Here is a 16,672-nt window from a genome sequence, read left to right on the forward strand (position 1 = left end):
TCTGTTGATGGCCATGGGAACGGTTTTTTGCTCCTGTCTGTGTAGAGCTTTTCCCTGGTAGTTGTCCATCAGGCACGGTGGGCTTTTAGGATTTCTGTGTGTTCTTGATCCTCCGTGCACCCTTTGTAGCCCACCGTGGTGTCATCCATTCTCCTCTGTGCTCATTTCCAAATTCTCCTTCCCTACTTGTGTGGAGCTGTCCCTGGGGAGCTCCTCAGTAGCTGTGGTTTAGTTGCTCTGTCTGTCTTGCCCAGTGGATGTGAGTTCATGAGTCCCTGAGGGTTTAATTTCTCATGATTGGGACAGAATAGTGTTGACTATGGACATTGCCTTAGGACAGTGCCTCTCACATTTTCCCACCCAAGGGCCTGTGGTGGAAAGTAGAGAGTGAATGCTTAACCCAGCATTCCAAGGTCCATTGCCTCAGGGACATTTCTTTGATGCCTCATATTTTTAAAAAATCTTAGTTCTTGGAGACTTTTCTTTTTACCCACTCCATAATATAGCCATGTTTGCTTTACTATAAAAATAATTTCCCACCAAAAAAATATTTGGGTAAAATTCATACCCCAGAAAGATAAACTCTGAGTTCTTTGGTGGTCTCCAGCTTCTTGGGGATTTATGGATTCTACTTTAAGAAACAAGGGCTTGAATAAGTTCAGAATTCTAAAGTCTTTTCCATAAGCACGTGGTTCTGTGGCTTTAGAAGTAAATTTCTTTTTGTCTGTAAAACTAATATTTGCCTCTTAAAAATGTTGGTGAATGTCCATTCATAGGTGTTTGAGTCTGTAGGATAAAGGAGCAAGAGATGAAAGTCAAAATCATGAATGTAGTTTGAATATCGTAGCCCATTCCCCATGCTTCCACTCATTTTCAGTGGCATGTGTAGCTTGTGACATTTCATGAGCTGTAAAGTCTGCATTAGGCCTTGCTTTTCCTGGGGACTTATCCACAGTCCCTTTAGCAGTTATAGCCACATTAATTGGAGTCCAATTCTCTATTTCTCCATTGGGTCAAATATGCATGTATGCCCACATTCAGAAGAGGCAGGGAGTGTGTTTATGAGACCCTCAGTATGAAGGTAGAAGAGTGAGTTGATTTGAAGCAAAAGTGTGGAAAGTATGGTTAGGATTCCTTTTAAATTTCGGATTTGGGTATGGCTACTTCGGGTTCCTGGAAGAAGTTAAAGTCACCCACTGCTGACCCCTCTTTCCTTGGGTTTCTGCATGGGTTTGGCATGCTGGAGGATTTCCCTTCAGCCCAGGCCAGAGAGGTGCCTGTCCCAGGCCTGTGCTCCCTATGACATCCTTTTTATTTTATTTTTATTTTTTCCATATGACCTTCTGATGTCCCACAGAGTGTGACCGCGGCAGCAGCCTTCATCCCGTGTCTGGCTTCTGTGTTGAAGGCAGGATTCACAATGTGGGGAATTCCTCAGGAATAAGAAGGAAATTCCTCAAGGTTGTGGAACATTCCTCTAGAAGAAGGCGTTTAATAGTTGTGATGTGGCCACCAAGTGGGAAAAATATCCCCTTCTCGTGCCTAAGGGCCCCCGGCCTTGGGGAAGATGCTTGGGTTCTTGGGCCAGTCTGTCTGTCCTCTGGCTGTCTCTTTTCTTGCACCGGCACTGGGTGTAGAATTCTTGCAGAGTGACAGGAGGGTCTAATGGGCGAAGCCAGCCCTTCCTGGAAGTGGGCATTGGTTTGAAGGGGGCCATACGTTCATAGTTTCTCCACGTGCTTAATTAGTGCCTGTGGAATTCAGCTCACTTTGCAATTTCCCATTCTGGGTCTAGAAGGAAACTGTTTTATGCCTCACATGTGCTTTTCATTTTATCTTAAATAAAAAAGAAGCTTTGTATGTGTGTTCCCTGAGCTGTTGTAATCATATTGTGATTGGCTGTTTGCAAATATGTGGCAGTCACCAAAACTAGGGGAGCTGTCCTCTAGACCCCCTTAACGATCACCAGCTTTTTAATGTGATAGTTATATAAAGCCGAGCTGCCCAACTGTTTTCCCGTCATGGAGCGCCGCAGCCAATGGACAAGGCCACTAGGGTTGGGATGACAATTCTGAGGGCTCTGGTGGCCCCCAGCCCTGCACTGCTGCGCCTCTGCTGTGGGGTGGTTGCTGTTGCAGAGAGGATGTAGCAAGCCCAGGAAATTTCATCTGTGCTGCAGAGTTCATTGCACGAAAGTACACAGTCACTAATTGACTGTCTGAATGAATCCTTCCCCTTTTCTTAATAATTATGTTGTATGCGGAACATGCAATCTAAAAAATAACACGGTGGAATGGACCTGGGACTTCTTATTGCTGGTATTTTCTGTCCGTACATTTTCTATCTTTAAAAATCTTATTGTGGTAAAATAAATAAGAAAGGTAAAAATTGCCATTTTAACCATTTTTAAGTGTACGGTGGCACCGATTACATTCACAGTGTTGTGTGACCATCATCATCGTCCAGTACCAGAATGTTTTCGTCACCCCAAACAGAAGCACTGCAGCCTTTAAGCAATGCTTCCCACCCTCCTCTCTCCTGTCTCCTGGTAACCTCTAATCTACTTCTGTCTCTATGGATTTGTTTATTCTAGATAGTTCAGAAAAGTGGAATCACAATATTTGTCCCTTTGGCTATGGCTTCTTTCATTTACCTTGATGTTTTGAAGGTTCCTCCGTGTCGTAGCATAGCATTTATCAGGACTGCCTTTCTTTTTATGGCCAGATAATATTCCATTGTACGGAGAGACCACACACTGTTTATCCATTCATCTGTTGATGGACATTGGGGTTATTTTCACTCTAAAGGAATATTTTGAATATTACTATGAAACTTTTTTTAAAATTTATTTTTTATTTATTTCTCTCCCTTTCCCCCCCAACCCCCCGTTGTCTGCTCTCTGTGTCCATTCACTGTGTGTTCTTCTGTGACCGCTTCTATCCTTATCAGCGGCACGGGAATCTGTGTTTCTTTTTGCTGTGTCACCTTGCTGCATCAGCTCTCCGTGTGTACGGCGCCATTCCTGGGCAGGCTGCACCTTCTTTCACACTGGGTAGCTCTCCTTACGGGGCACACTCTGCACGTGGGGCTCCCCTACGCGGGGGACACCCCTGTGTGGCAGGGCACTCTTTGCGCACATCAGCACTGCGCATGGGCCAGCTGCACACGGGTCAGGGAGGCCTGGGGTTTGAACTGCGGACCTCCCATGTGGTAGGCAGACGCCCTAACCACTGGGCCAAGTCTGCTTCCCTAAAACATTTTTTTAAATAAAACCACCACTGACACAGTTAAGTAGTCTCGGAATAAGGAAAGTTTTATTTACCTAGTATTATTTCTGGCATTACCATGTCTTGATCTCTAGCCCTGTTACTATTGCTCTCTCTATTCAGAGTCATTCTCAACCCCCAACACTTCCTCCAGCCATCCAGACACGAGCTCCTTGCAGACTCCTTGGTAGTGTTCTCTCATAACAGTTCCTCCTACACTTCTAATCTCTGATGCACATCAATACCCATATTCCATCTTTTTTCTTTTTGTCTGATTCAACCCAGTTTTTTGTCCCTCGAGACTCTGAATGCAAAGATGGGTTGGTGGGTTCAGGGAACTCTTCTTTCCCTCTCCCCTTCCTTCTATGAATATTTTTTGAGCACTTACTACATGGAAGATGTGTAGGATAGGACCCTCCTCGAGGAACCTGCTTGTGGCCCAGGGTGTGGGAGAAAGGAGAGACTGCTCTGTTCTGCTGTCTCCCCTGGCCCAGGTAGTCTCAAGCCAGACAACCGTGGAAGCCACTCAATGCTGCCAGAGTCAGAAGCCTGAGCCCCGGTGACTCAGCACTTGTGACTTTGAGGAAGATGGGTGGGGGGAGGTCTGCAAGGGCAGCGGGGAGAGGCCTCTGGCCAGAATGAGCTCAGGGCAGGTCAGAAGTCACAGAAGAAGCTGCCAGACTAAGAACAGCAGAATTGCCTTACAGATCCGGAAAGCACTGCAGCCACGACAGGGGTAAAAATCACATTGTTTACAGAGTAAGGAGAAGAGGTGGAGAAGGAATCAGCCAGCAACTTGGAAGATAAAAGTAAGAGAGTGAGCGTGTTTGTGAGGGGTGACCCTCCTCCCATTATAGAGTGTCAAGAAAGAGGGAGTGTCTGGTAGGGTCAGGTGATGCACAAATGGCAAGTAAAACAGACTGAAAAATGTCCTTTGACTTGAGAGACTGGGAAGTAGGGGATGGCTTGGGCATTTCAGAGGAGTAGTGAGCAAAGAAGCCAGATTAGCATTCAGCAAAGGGGCTGGATACAAGATTAATATGCAAAAATCAGTAGCGTTTCTATATATTACTGATAGTCTTAGGAGGGAATCGGGAAAAACATTCCAGAAAACACTGCTAAAAGAAACCAAAGAAGACTTAAATAAATGGAAGGGTATTTTGTGTTCATGGACTGGAAGACTAAATATCATTAAGATGTCAGTTCTACCCAAACTGACTTACAGATTCAATGAATCCCTATAAAAATCCCAATATTCTTTTTTGCAGAATTGGAAAAAGCAATTATTAAATTTATTCGGAATAGTTTGGGGCTCCAGAGAGCCAAAAATATCTTAAAAAAAAAAGAATGGAATTGGAAGACTCTCACTTCTTAACTTTAAGGCATATTACTTAGCTACAGTGGTAAAAACAACAACAAAAAAACCCAGCAAGGTACTGGCATAAAGACAGAGAGATTGACCAATGGAACTTAATTGAGAACTCAGAAACAGACCTTTACATCTACAGTGAAGTGATTTTTGACAGGCCTGTCCAGCCCACCCAGCTAGGCCAGAACAGTCTGCTGGGAGAACTGGATATCCATATCCAAAAGAAAGAAAGAGGACCCTTATCTTACACCTTATACAAAAATTAACTCAAGAATGGATCAAGGACCTAAAACTAAAAGCTACAACCATAAAACTCCTAGAAGAAAATGTAGGGAGATATCTTCATGATCTAGTGGTAAGTGATAGTTTCTTAAACCTTAGACCTAAAGCACAAGCAATGAAAGAAAGAATAGATAAAGGGAACTTCCTCAAAATTAAACACTTCTGTTCTTCAAAAAACTTTGTCAAGAAAGTAAAAAGGCAGCCTATTCAATGGGAGAAAGTATTTGGAAACCACATATCTGATAAGGGTTTGATATCCAGGTCATGTAAAGAGACCATACAACCCAATGATAAAAAGACAAGCAAAAACCCAATTAAAAAATGGGCAAAAGACTTGAATAGATATTTTTCCAAAATGGAAATACACATGGTCAATAAGCACATGAAAAAATGCTCACCATCACTACCTTTTAGGGAAATGCAGCTCAAAAGTACAATGAGATACCATTTCACAAAAACAAAACTACAAGTGCTGGAGAGGATGCGGAGAAACAGGGACACTCCTTCACTGCTGGTGGGAATGTAGAATGGTGCAGCGTCTTGGAAGACAGTTTGGCAGTACCTCAAGAAGCGGGATATAGAACTGCCATATGATCCAGCAATCCCTTACTAGAATATTTCAGAACTGAAATATGGAACCAGTCCAAGTATCCATCACCTGATGAATGGATAAACAAAATCTGTTATAGTCATACAGTGGAATACTGTACAGCTGTAAGAGGAAATGAAATTGGGATGCATATGATAACATGGATGAGCTTAGAGCATATTATGTTGAGTGAGAGAAGACAGACACAAAAGGATGAATACTATATGGTTTCAGTAATACGAAGTAAATATGATGAATAAACAAGTTAAACTCTAGCATATAGATACTAGGAAATAGAAGGTGGGTTGAGAATGGGAGCTGACGTTTTATGTACGTAGCATTACTAAGTTTAACTGTAAAAGTGGAAATGAGTAGAGTTGATAGTAACAGTATGGTAAGTGTAATTAACACTGATTTATAAATGTGATTTTGGCTGAAAGGGGGTAGCTTGGCTGTAAATGTCAATTGATTAGAAACTAGTGAATAATTTAGGAATGTATAACAGTGATTTTGGTGGTAGATGAAGATTGTGGTTAATAGTATAATAAATATAAGAATGCTCTTTTACAAAGTGCTAAGAATTAGGTGATGTATGGGAAAATTACAACTAGTGTAACTTATGGATGATAGTTAACAGTAGTATGTAATATTTTGCAGCAATGGCAAGAAGATAATTATTTCAATTCTAAGGCACAATAGTAGGGGCTTATAAGGTTGTATGGGATTTTTCCTTTTTAATTGGGTTGCTTCTTGAAAACGAGAGCTGTTGAGTGTTTCTTTTGAATGGACTGAATAAAGCACTGGATGTTTAACACAGGGAATCCAGTGGTGGAAGTTGGACTGTGGTTAACAGGACAAATATGAGAACATTCTCATGAAAAGTAACACATATGTAATTCTAAAATAGGGTGTTAAGAATGCAAGAAGTGTGTTGGTGGTGGGGAGATGTGTGGGAGCCTTGTGTGAGGATGTGCATGCTTGTTTTGTAAATTCACGTCTTTTACTATACCCAACAAGTATGTTCATGAATGAATGCTATCCTTCATTAAATTTTATTAAAAAAATAAGCTGTATTTCCATGTAACTCAGAAGTGGAGGCAGTGAGTGTAAAGATTCTGAGGAAAAGAGGATGAGGGAGAGTTGGGGCAGTTTGGGGAGTGGAATTTCTTTGCGAAAGATTTACTGGGCCTTCCAAAGAAATTTTCTCTCTTGCCCTTCCTTCTTTGCCTCCCCCATTCTATTAATTTCTCCGAGACTTTATCACTGTAATTCCCACCAGCTGTAGTTGTTTTTGGAGCACACTAAGGGGGCTTGGGAAGGCACTGTCCTAGGACTGGGTACAAGAAGATCTGGGCATAGTTGACTTTGTGCTCTTTTGCTCGTCATATTGTTAAGCCACTGCACATTTTATACTTTAATAATTACGCCGTGTACTTTCTTATTAGTTTAAAATGAACAGCTGGTAGAAATCTAATCTATGCAAAACGTTTAGCCTTGAATTCATCAGGCTCTTTTATCCATTGGGCATAAAAAGACCTTGTCCTTATGCCTTACCAGCTTTCCAAAAACCTAAGAGAACGTTTAAGTTCTGAAGGGAAAAAATTAGACTCCAAAATACTCAAAGAAAACTACAGAATCAGGTGAAGGAATGGTAAAATGGTGAAATGTCTACAGAACATACCAGCATGGTGGTCACAACTCAGCTTTTATGAAGTTATTTGAAATTGTATAATTTGGGATGCAAGTATATTAATAAAATTGACATAACGAAGAGCGAGGGCTCGGAAAATGAGCATGCCTGTTCTGGAAAAGACCTGTTAATTTTTCTGGCATCGTGAACATTTCTCTATGACGATGCCCGTGCTTTTGTTTTCTGAATTCATTAAGCCATGAGATCCTCAGAGGTGGTTTTAGTCATTCCTGCATCCCCATGTGTAGCAAAGGGCCGGATGCATTTGTTTAACCAAAAATATCTTGTGGTTACCACCCTCGATATTCCTAAACACTGCTTTGATTTTCTGAATGTGTTCTGTGTGAAAGTCCTGGCAACATACACTTTTTAAACATTCAACTAATTTTTTAAAAAGATTTTTAATTTATTTTTCTCCCCTTCCCCCCCCCCCCCATTGTCTGCTCTCTGTGTCCATTCGCTGTGCATTCTTTCTGTGTCTGCTTGCATTCTTGTCAGCGGCACCAGAAATCTGTGTCTCTTTTTGTTGCATCATCTTGCTGCATTAGCTCTCCATGTGTGCGATGCCATTCCTGGGCTGGCTGCACTTTTTTTGCACCGGGTGGCTCTCCTTACGGGGCGCACTCCTTGCGCGTGGGGCTACCCTATGTGGGGGACACCCCTGCGTGGCACTGCACTCCTTGTATGCATCAGCACTGCGCATGGGCCAGCTCACCACATGGGTCAAGAGGCCCTGGGTTTGAACCCTGGACCTCCCATGTGGTAGGCAGATGCTCTATCAGTTGAGCCAAATCTGCTTGTGGGCATTTGGCACCATTTCTGGGCATTGATGTGATTGCTGCTGTTCTCTCACACCTTGCAGGCCTCTGTGTTCATGTTTACTCTCATGTTTGTTCTCCCTTTTCTAGGTGGATGTGCCCCTTGAAGATGGCAACTTGCTCCTGAGAAACGGGCCCTCTTAGCGCAAGGAAAGGAGTTCTCCGAGGTAACACGTTCACCCTGGAGCCACTGGCCTTTGCTTCTAAGCAGCTGCAGGCCCCAGCCTTTACTTCAGGTCGTCCTAGAAAAGCCCCCCACTGTGTGCAAAGCACATTTTATTGCTGCTGGTATACTGTTCTTGGGATCAGCTCCATGGCCTTACCAGGTCTTTAAAGGCTCTCTGACCCCTTTACGAGCCACGGTGTACCCAGCTTCCCAGGGTCACGTCTCTGCATGTCCGCTCTCCCCACAGCTGTGACCTGGGGGACGATGGTCCCAGCTCAGGTCTAATCTCTCCCAGTCCAGCACCTTGCAGGCCTCACTGTCTGCTTGTAAGTAACTTTCAACTCACACTCCATTCTCGATTTCTCTTGGAGACAACACTGCCCACTAGTCCCAGGACACTTGGGACCCAGTGGTGCTGAGCCTGGCACCCGCAGGGCACCTCCTCCCGGCTGGCCCAGTGGTGCTGAGCCTGGCACCCGTGGGGCACCTCCTCCCGGCTGGGCCCAGTGGTGCTGAGCCTGGCACCCGCGGGGCACCTCCTCCCGACTGGCCCAGTGGTGCTGAGCCTGGCACCCGCGGGGCACCTCCTCCCGACTGGGCCCAGTGGTGCTGAGCCTGGCACCCGCGGGGCACCTCCTCCCGGCTGGGACCCAGTGGTGCTGAGCCTGGCACCCGCGGGGCACCTCCTCCCGACTGGGCCCAGTGGTACTGAGCCTGGCACCCGCGGGGCACCTCCTCCCGGCTGGGCCCAGTGGTGCCGAGCCTGGCACCCGCGGGGCACCTCCTCCTGGCTGGGCCCAGTGGTGCTGAGCCTGGCACCCGCAGGGCACCTCCTCCCGACTGGGCCCAGTGGTGCTGAGCCTGGCACCCGCGGGGCACCTCCTCCCGGCTGGGACCCAGTGGTGCTGAGCCTGGCACCCGCGGGGCACCTCCTCCCGACTGGGCCCAGTGGTGCTGAGCCTGGCACCCGCGGGGCACCTCCTCCCGGCTGGGCCCAGTGGTGCTGAGCCTGGCACCCGCGGGGCACCTCCTCCTGGCTGGGCCCAGTGGTGCTGAGCCTGGCACCCGCAGGGCACCTCCTCCCGACTGGGCCCAGTGGTGCTGAGCCTGGCACCCGCGGGGCACCTCCTCCCGGCTGGGCCCAGTGGTGCCGAGCCTGGCACCCGCGGGGCACCTCCTCCTGGCTGGGCCCAGTGGTGCTGAGCCTGGCACCCGCAGGGCACCTCCTCCCGACTGGCCCAGTGGTGCTGAGCCTGGCACCCGCGGGGCACCTCCTCCCGGCTGGGCTCAGTGGTGCTGAGCCTGGCACCCGCGGGGCACCTCCTCCCGGCTGGGCCCAGTGGTGCTGAGCCTGGCACCCGCGGGGCACCTCCTCCCGACTGGCCCAGTGGTGCTGAGCCTGGCACCCGCGGGGCACCTCCTCCCGACTGGGCCCAGTGGTACTGAGCCTGGCACCCGCGGGGCACCTCCTCCCGCTGGGCCCAGTGGTGCTGAGCCTGGCACCCGCGGGGCACCTCCTCCCGGCTGGGCCCAGTGGTGCTGAGCCTGGCACCCGCGGGGCACCTCCTCCCGGCTGGGCCCAGTGGTGCTGAGCCTGGCACCCGCGGGGCACCTCCTCCCGACTGACCCAGTGGTGCTGAGCCTGGCACCCACGGGGCACCTCCTCCCACTGGGCCCAGTGGTGCTGAGCCTGGCACCCGCGGGGCACCTCCTCCCACTGGGCCCAGTGGTGCCGAGCCTGGCACCCGCGGGGTACCTCCTCCCATCTGGGCCCAGTGGTGCTGAGCCTGGCACCCGCGGGGCACCTCCTCCCGGCTGGGCCCAGTGGTGCCGAGCCTGGCACCCGCGGGGTACCTCCTCCCATCTGGGCCCAGTGGTGCTGAGCCTGGCACCCGCGGGGCACCTCCTCCCGGCTGGGCCCAGTGGTGCTGAGCCTGGCACCCGCGGGGCACCTCCTCCCGACTGGCCCAGTGGTGCTGAGCCTGGCACCCGCGGGGCACCTCCTCCCGGCTGGGCCCAGTGGTGCCGAGCCTGGCACCCGCGGGGCACCTCCTCCCGGCTGGGCCCAGTGGTGCTGAGCCTGGCACCCGCGGGGCACCTCCTCCCACTGGGCCCAGTGGTGCTGAGCCTGGCACCCGCGGGGCACCTCCTCCCACTGGGCCCAGTGGTGCTGAGCCTGGCACCCGCGGGGCACCTCCTCCCGGCTGACCCAGTGGTGCTGAGCCTGGCACCCGCGGGGCACCTCCTCCCGACTGGCCCAGTGGTGCTGAGCCTGGCACCCGTGGGGCACCTCCTCCTGGCTGTCTCTAGGTACCTGAACCCAACTTTCTCACCTGGACCTCCTCCCTGGTCCCCACCTCAGTGGACCGGGGCTGGCACGTCCTGCTGCCTTGAATCCCTGCCCACAGCCAGCCACCAGTTCTGCTTCCCCCCTTTCTGTACTTCCCGTCCTGCTGGCTGCTTCCCCCTCATCCTCTCTCCTCTGACCTCTGCAGCAGCTTCCCGTATCTCCCTGCGTCCCCTTGTGTATATATTCCACACAGGTGCCAATTTCTATCAAAACTGAGCATCTGATGTAGCTTACCCCAAGGCTGAAAACCTTTGTGGGGTTCTCTGCCACCTACAAGTTGCAGCCCACACTGTCTTGGCACTCGTGGCCTCTGCAGGCCTGCCCTGGGCCTCCACCCTTGGCCCATCCTCCAGCAGCGCGGTGCTGCCCGCGCCTCTCTGTACCGCCCTCCTCCCCTGCCCACGTGCGTTCAGGCCCCACCCCCTCCAGGGACCTCCCCAGGTCTTGGTCCCTGTGCCCCCGTCACGCCCCAGGGCCCCCACACTCGGTGTAACTGCCCATACGCCCATTTTCCCTGCTGGCTGATGAGCTCCTTCATCTAGGTGCTGGCTCATTATTCACATTTTTGTTCCCGGTTCCCAGGGCTGGCATTTAGAAGGTATCCAGTATGTAATTGTTGAGTGTGGAAGTGTTTGAATCAAGAAATGAGTGGATTCAGAAAGCATTTTACCAATGCTTATATTTATATTAGAGCAGGAAGTGATTTGCTGACAGTGATCATTTGAGCACTGGCCATTTGCCAGACACTGTTGTAAACCCTTACTATGGGACGACTCACTTAATTCTCACAACAACCCTCAGTGACAAAGACTTTCGTCACCCCCTTTTTGTCGAATCAGGAAACGGAGCACATAGGCTGGGCCTTTATCCCCGGGGCCTATAAAAACGTCTCTCTCGAGTTCCTGGGCTAAATGCCTGAATTGTGACTCTCTGAGGGACCAGGCCCACTTTTTCTTCTATTTTTGTCTCTGGCGCTGGCCCCCTGCAGGTCATGGAGTGGCACATGAATGTTTGTGCAGGGCCACCAGACTGGAACAGCCTTTCGACTCGTGACACTCTGAAGGCTGGTCGGGCCTGGGAATTCCTGTGTTGATTTTCGTTGGTCGTGTTTGGGTTTTATCTCCTTCTCATCAGGTGTCCTCACTCCCTTAGATTTTGTGACCATTAACCCCGAGTCCAAGGCTCCGAGCCAAAGGCTGCTGCTGAGGGGAAGGGGCTGCTCCCACTGCCCCACTTTTTCTCGGTGCAGTTCTGGGGCAGGTGAAGGAACACACAGATCATGGGGTTTGGCCATCTCGGTTTTGTACAGTGTTAGAGCAGGAAGGGCCCTGAATCATCTGCTCATCAGCCGTCTTGGACAGGTGAGGAGACTGTGGCCCAGGGACTGCCATGTCCAAGACCACACGACCCTGTAGAATCAGGCCACGCTGCGTTGTGCATATGATGAGTGGGACCCTGTCCACAGTTAACTTAGCTTCAAGCTGGTACCTTCCTTTTTTTCTCCCCCGCCTAATACTCAAACAAGCAGGTCTTGTAATTAAATGAATCGACAACTGGCAGATGTTCACTTGATTTCAAAACTGCCCCTATTTGTTTTTGATACACTAATGTCAGTAATCAATTCACCTGAAACTGGTAATTGGGAAACATTTTAACTCTTTTTTTCCTTTCTTACAATGCATTCCCATATTCTCACCGAAACAGGTAATGAACCAGGATTCAGTGCTCCAAAACCTTCTATCTTGTTCAATAGTCTAAATGTCATTTAGAGGCCAATGTGGTAATAATACCATTAAAAAAGGCTAATTTGGGAGAAGGCCAATTCACATTAATAAAATCTCAGAATTACCGGCTACTTAAGGAATGCAGTTTTACTACTCTCAGGTACATCTTGAGGCTTGAACAGGTTTAGGAATCCTCCTCCTACTACTGTGAGCTGAATACGTTCTAAGCAAATGGCTGTGGCTGGTATGCTTAGGAAGTCTTTTTTTTGGCATTGATTTAAAATGCACATTGTTAACATCTTTTATACCTTTTATGTAACTTGTTAAACTGAACATTTTCCAGCTAATTCTTAAATGATTGCATGTCGTTAGTAGAGCCGGAATTAGTGATGTCTCCATTAAAATATTTTGTTTGTCTCTTTGTTATAGTCACAGATAAGAAGATAGGCAAATTGAATGTCCTGGGAAAAATTAAAATGCACATTTTTTCCAAAGTGTGAAGTTAGGTGGTCTGCCCTGGACCTTGAGCCTGAAGTTGGATGGAGGGATAACTGCTTCTTTGGTTCTTTTTTTCCCCATGTATTCCACAAGGATGGATCAAGGATGGCCGCATCCCAGGCACAGTGCTAGACGCTGTGGGCACATGCTAAGCAGGTCGCCGTTCCTGCCCTCACCAGGGTTCCTGCCCTTGCATGGCTGTGAAGTCATGGGTAAAAGCGCAGGTGGCTGTGGAGACCCAGGAGGCTCCCCGGGCAGTGGGGAGCTTGGTGACCTGGGACGGAGACTTGATGAAAATGGGAGCTGGCCAGGTGGAAGGAAGAGGGAGTGGCATAGGCAAAGTCTCCAAGGCTGGGGAACCCGCAAAAGTATGGAGGGGAGGTCGAGTCTGGAGGGCTAAGCCAGAGCCCAAGCACAGAGAATCTGTGTGCTTCGCTGCAGGTTTGGGCACCCGGGGAGCCAGGGAAGGGGCTTGGACAGATAATTTGGTGGACTGGTAGTTTAGAGGCTCTTTGAGTTGACTGGAAGACATCTATAGGCAGGGAGACCAACAAGGAGCCTGCTTCCATAATTAATCCGGGGAATGGCAAGTGTTGGAGCTGAGCAGGTACATGGCAGATGCTGGGCAGTGCCATGCCTGTCCTTGCGGTGGAGGACAGGAAACCACTCCAGTTTGATGGGAGGGAAAATGAGTTTGGTTCTGGCCCTGTTGAGTTTGAGGTGCCTGTGGGCCATCAGGTGGGTTTGTGCAGCAGTTGGCTGGTTATATGGGTCTGGAACTTACTGTGTATAGTTGTTGCACATTTCCCCATTCAGGATCAAATGATGACAGGTACATTTAGGAAGGGAAAGAGGTTATACTGAACATGAACTTGACTTGGGCTTTAGATGTTTACAAAGGTAGGAAAAATTGAGTGGTTTTTTTGCATTCACTAAAATTTCATATTATTTTAGTGACTTTGTTTTGTTGATAAGGCAATGAATATGTTCTTGCAGTATTGGGCAGGAGGCTAATCTGATCCCCCAGGGGGATGTAATTAAAGGACTAAGTTTCTAGCTGTGTTAACCAGCCAAAGGGGTGCTGATGCAAAATACCAGAAAGCGGCTGGTTTTTATAAAGGGTATTTATGTGGGGTAGGAGCTTACAGATACCAGGCCATGAAGCATAAGTTACTTCCCTCACCAAAGTCTATTTTCACATGTTGGAGCAAGACGGCTGCTGACGGCTGCGAAGGTTCAGGCTTCCTGGGTTCCTCCCTTCCAGGGTCTTACTTCTCTCTGGGCTCAGGGTTCCTCTCTTCCTGGGGCTGGCTTCTCTTTCCTCTGTGTGCTGACTTCCTGGGGCTCCAGCTTAAGTCTTCAGCATCAAACTCCAACATCAGAAAACCCTCAACTCTGTCCTTTGTCATACCTTTTACCTGTGAGTCCACACCCACCAAGGGGTGGAGACTCAACGCCTTAATCATAACTCAATCATGCCCGGGTACAGATCAGATTACAAACATAATCCAATATCTATTTTTGGAATTCATAGCCATATCAAGCTGCTACACTAGCTCTCACTTTAATAATGTAGCCAATACCTGCTGAAGGTGACCATGGAGTTTGAGGTATTTTTCTTTGTGATAAAATTAATCCATATTTATTGGAGAAATTTTAGAAAGTAAAAGGAGAGGGGGGAAAGCCACCCAACCACAAGAAACATCTGAATTTGATTTAGAGAAGTTGTAGTTTTACAGAAAAATCATGCTTAAAACTCAGAGTTTCCATATACTACCCTATTATTAACCCCTTGCCTTTGTGTGGTTCATTTGTGACAACTGATAAAAGAAAACTTTTGTAATTGTACTGTTAACTATAGCCCATGGTTTACATTACGTTTACCAGCCAATTTTAATATATTGTAATAATTTCTTTTGGCCTTTTCTGTGCATTTCTATGTTGCTGTATCATTTTGTGCAAACATTTAGATCTTGCATTATAAAATGAACAGGTGGCTTTTGAGTTAGACCTAGAAGTGGAGAGAGTTTTGCAAGTGGATGCCGGTAGCAGGATACATTCCATATGAGGAACAAATCCGTGTAAGCAGAGGCAAGCTGGTTTAGGAGCTAATGAATAGGATCTAATGAGTAGAACTTTAGATGTTGCATAGATAGATTTCAGAGGAAATTTAAGTGGGATTTGAACTAGAAATGTGTATTGGGGCAGGTAATGGAGATTTAAGAAATCTTAGGTTGTGATGTTTGTTGCCAATTCTGTTAAAAATCTTCATCTTCCCACCCTTAATTTCTACTAGAAGCTATACATGATCACTTTAGTGAGATAGAGAGACCAAATCCATCAGTGTGACTTGGGGGTGAGGGTGGAGGCAGGAGGTTGTCAGTGTATTTATTTCTAGAAACTTTTGGAATGGTAACATTTTTTACTTTTGTCTTTCTTCCTTTTCTCCATTTTCTCAGGAGAATATGAAAGTGCTACCCAGACTTGTTTGTTTCATAGCTCTACTGATTTCTTATCTTGAGGCTGGTAAGTTAAATATTTCCTTGTATTCTCGTCTGCTAAAAAACCTATTGTTTAGAAGAAATTTAAAAACGTATCTAAAATGGTCGTTTTTATTACTGTTTACTGTGGAATTCCAGTGCACAGCGTCGTAGTCAGACCCGCACTGCCAGAAGCTCCTCTCAGCATCTGCAGTGCTCGCTCTCTCCCTTTACAGCCTGGAAACTGAGCCAGGACGGTTGAGAGCCTCGAGGTCATGCAGCTAGTTCCAGAGCAGAAGCTAAACTCTAGCTCTTTGAATGTCTGTTTCTGCCCTTTTGCCTATTAAAGAACATGCTCTGGGAAATTTGACTTTTATTTGGAAAAGGTGTTAAACCTATTCTTTATGAACCTACAGCTGGAAAATACTGAAGAGAATTCTTTATTTTCTCTTTTTATTTCTTCCTTCTTGCTTCCCCCCCACCCTCACCCCCTTCTTACTGAACCCTTACCATGTGCCAGGCACTAGGTGCTGCAGATACATCAGTGAATAACAATACAGACAAAAATACCCGACTGCGTGGAGTTTATGTTCCTGTAGGAGAGATAGCGAATACTTTAGATAAATAAATATATGTTATGTAATATAGTGAAGGAATTTGCCCATTTCATCTGAGTTGAGTTCATTTGCATGAAGTTATTGATAATATTCCCTTATTACCCTTTTATTTTTTCCTCACAAGTCTAACTAGAAATTTATTAATTTTATTGATTTTCTTTATTGTTTTCTGTTTTTTATTTCATTTATTTCTGCTCTCAACTATATTATTTCCTATATTTACTTACTTTGCATGTAATTTGTTCTTTGCTTTCTAGTTTCTTAAGGTAGAAGTTAAAGTCGTTGCTTTGAGAGTCATATAGGCATTTCGACTTACCCTCCAAGTACTGCTATAATTGCATCCCACAAGTTTTCACTTACTCCATTTTCTTTATTATTCAGGTTAAAATACTTTCTAATCTCCTTTTTGAGAAATATATACATATCAAAAAAATATGTATATATACTTGCCATATAAGTTACTTAAGTGTTATTTAGTTTTCAAATCTGTGGGGGTTTCCTAGGTATCTGTCTGTTATTGATTTCTAATTTAATTTAATTGTCATTAGAGGGCATACTTTTCTGATTTGAATCCTTTTGAGTCTTAGGTTTTGGGCAGGAGTATAGGATATCTTAGTAAGCATTTTGCATGTATTTAAAAAGAATGTCTTTTGCCATTGTTGGGCAAAATGTTTTATAAATAGCAGTTGTGTCTAACTGATTTATAATGTTGCTCAAATCTTCGGTATCATTTCTGATTACCTTTCTAATTTTTCTGCTTTGCTATCAATTATTGTGGGGGGATATTGAAATTTCTGAGTATAATTGTGAATTTCTCTCTCCT

General features: G+C 46.9%; 1 protein-coding gene across 12 annotated transcripts in view; it reads left to right on the forward strand.

Annotated features, from left to right (window-relative positions):
- IL1R1 (interleukin 1 receptor type 1) overlaps nucleotides 1-16,672 on the forward strand; it is a 122,173-nt gene that overhangs the window by 87,434 nt on the left and 18,067 nt on the right. For all 12 annotated transcript variants that reach the window (XM_058278249.1, XM_058278246.2, XM_058278250.2 and 9 more), the window contains 2 exons: nucleotides 8,105-8,181; nucleotides 15,212-15,278. In XM_058278249.1, the coding sequence (XP_058134232.1) occupies nucleotides 15,218-15,278 (61 nt within the window). In that variant the 5' untranslated portion in view covers nucleotides 8,105-8,181; nucleotides 15,212-15,217. The remainder of the gene's footprint in view (nucleotides 1-8,104; nucleotides 8,182-15,211; nucleotides 15,279-16,672) is intronic.

The sequence above is a fragment of the Dasypus novemcinctus genome, chromosome 17 (genome assembly GCF_030445035.2).
Source record: "Dasypus novemcinctus isolate mDasNov1 chromosome 17, mDasNov1.1.hap2, whole genome shotgun sequence".
Taxonomy (NCBI): domain Eukaryota; kingdom Metazoa; phylum Chordata; class Mammalia; order Cingulata; family Dasypodidae; genus Dasypus; species Dasypus novemcinctus.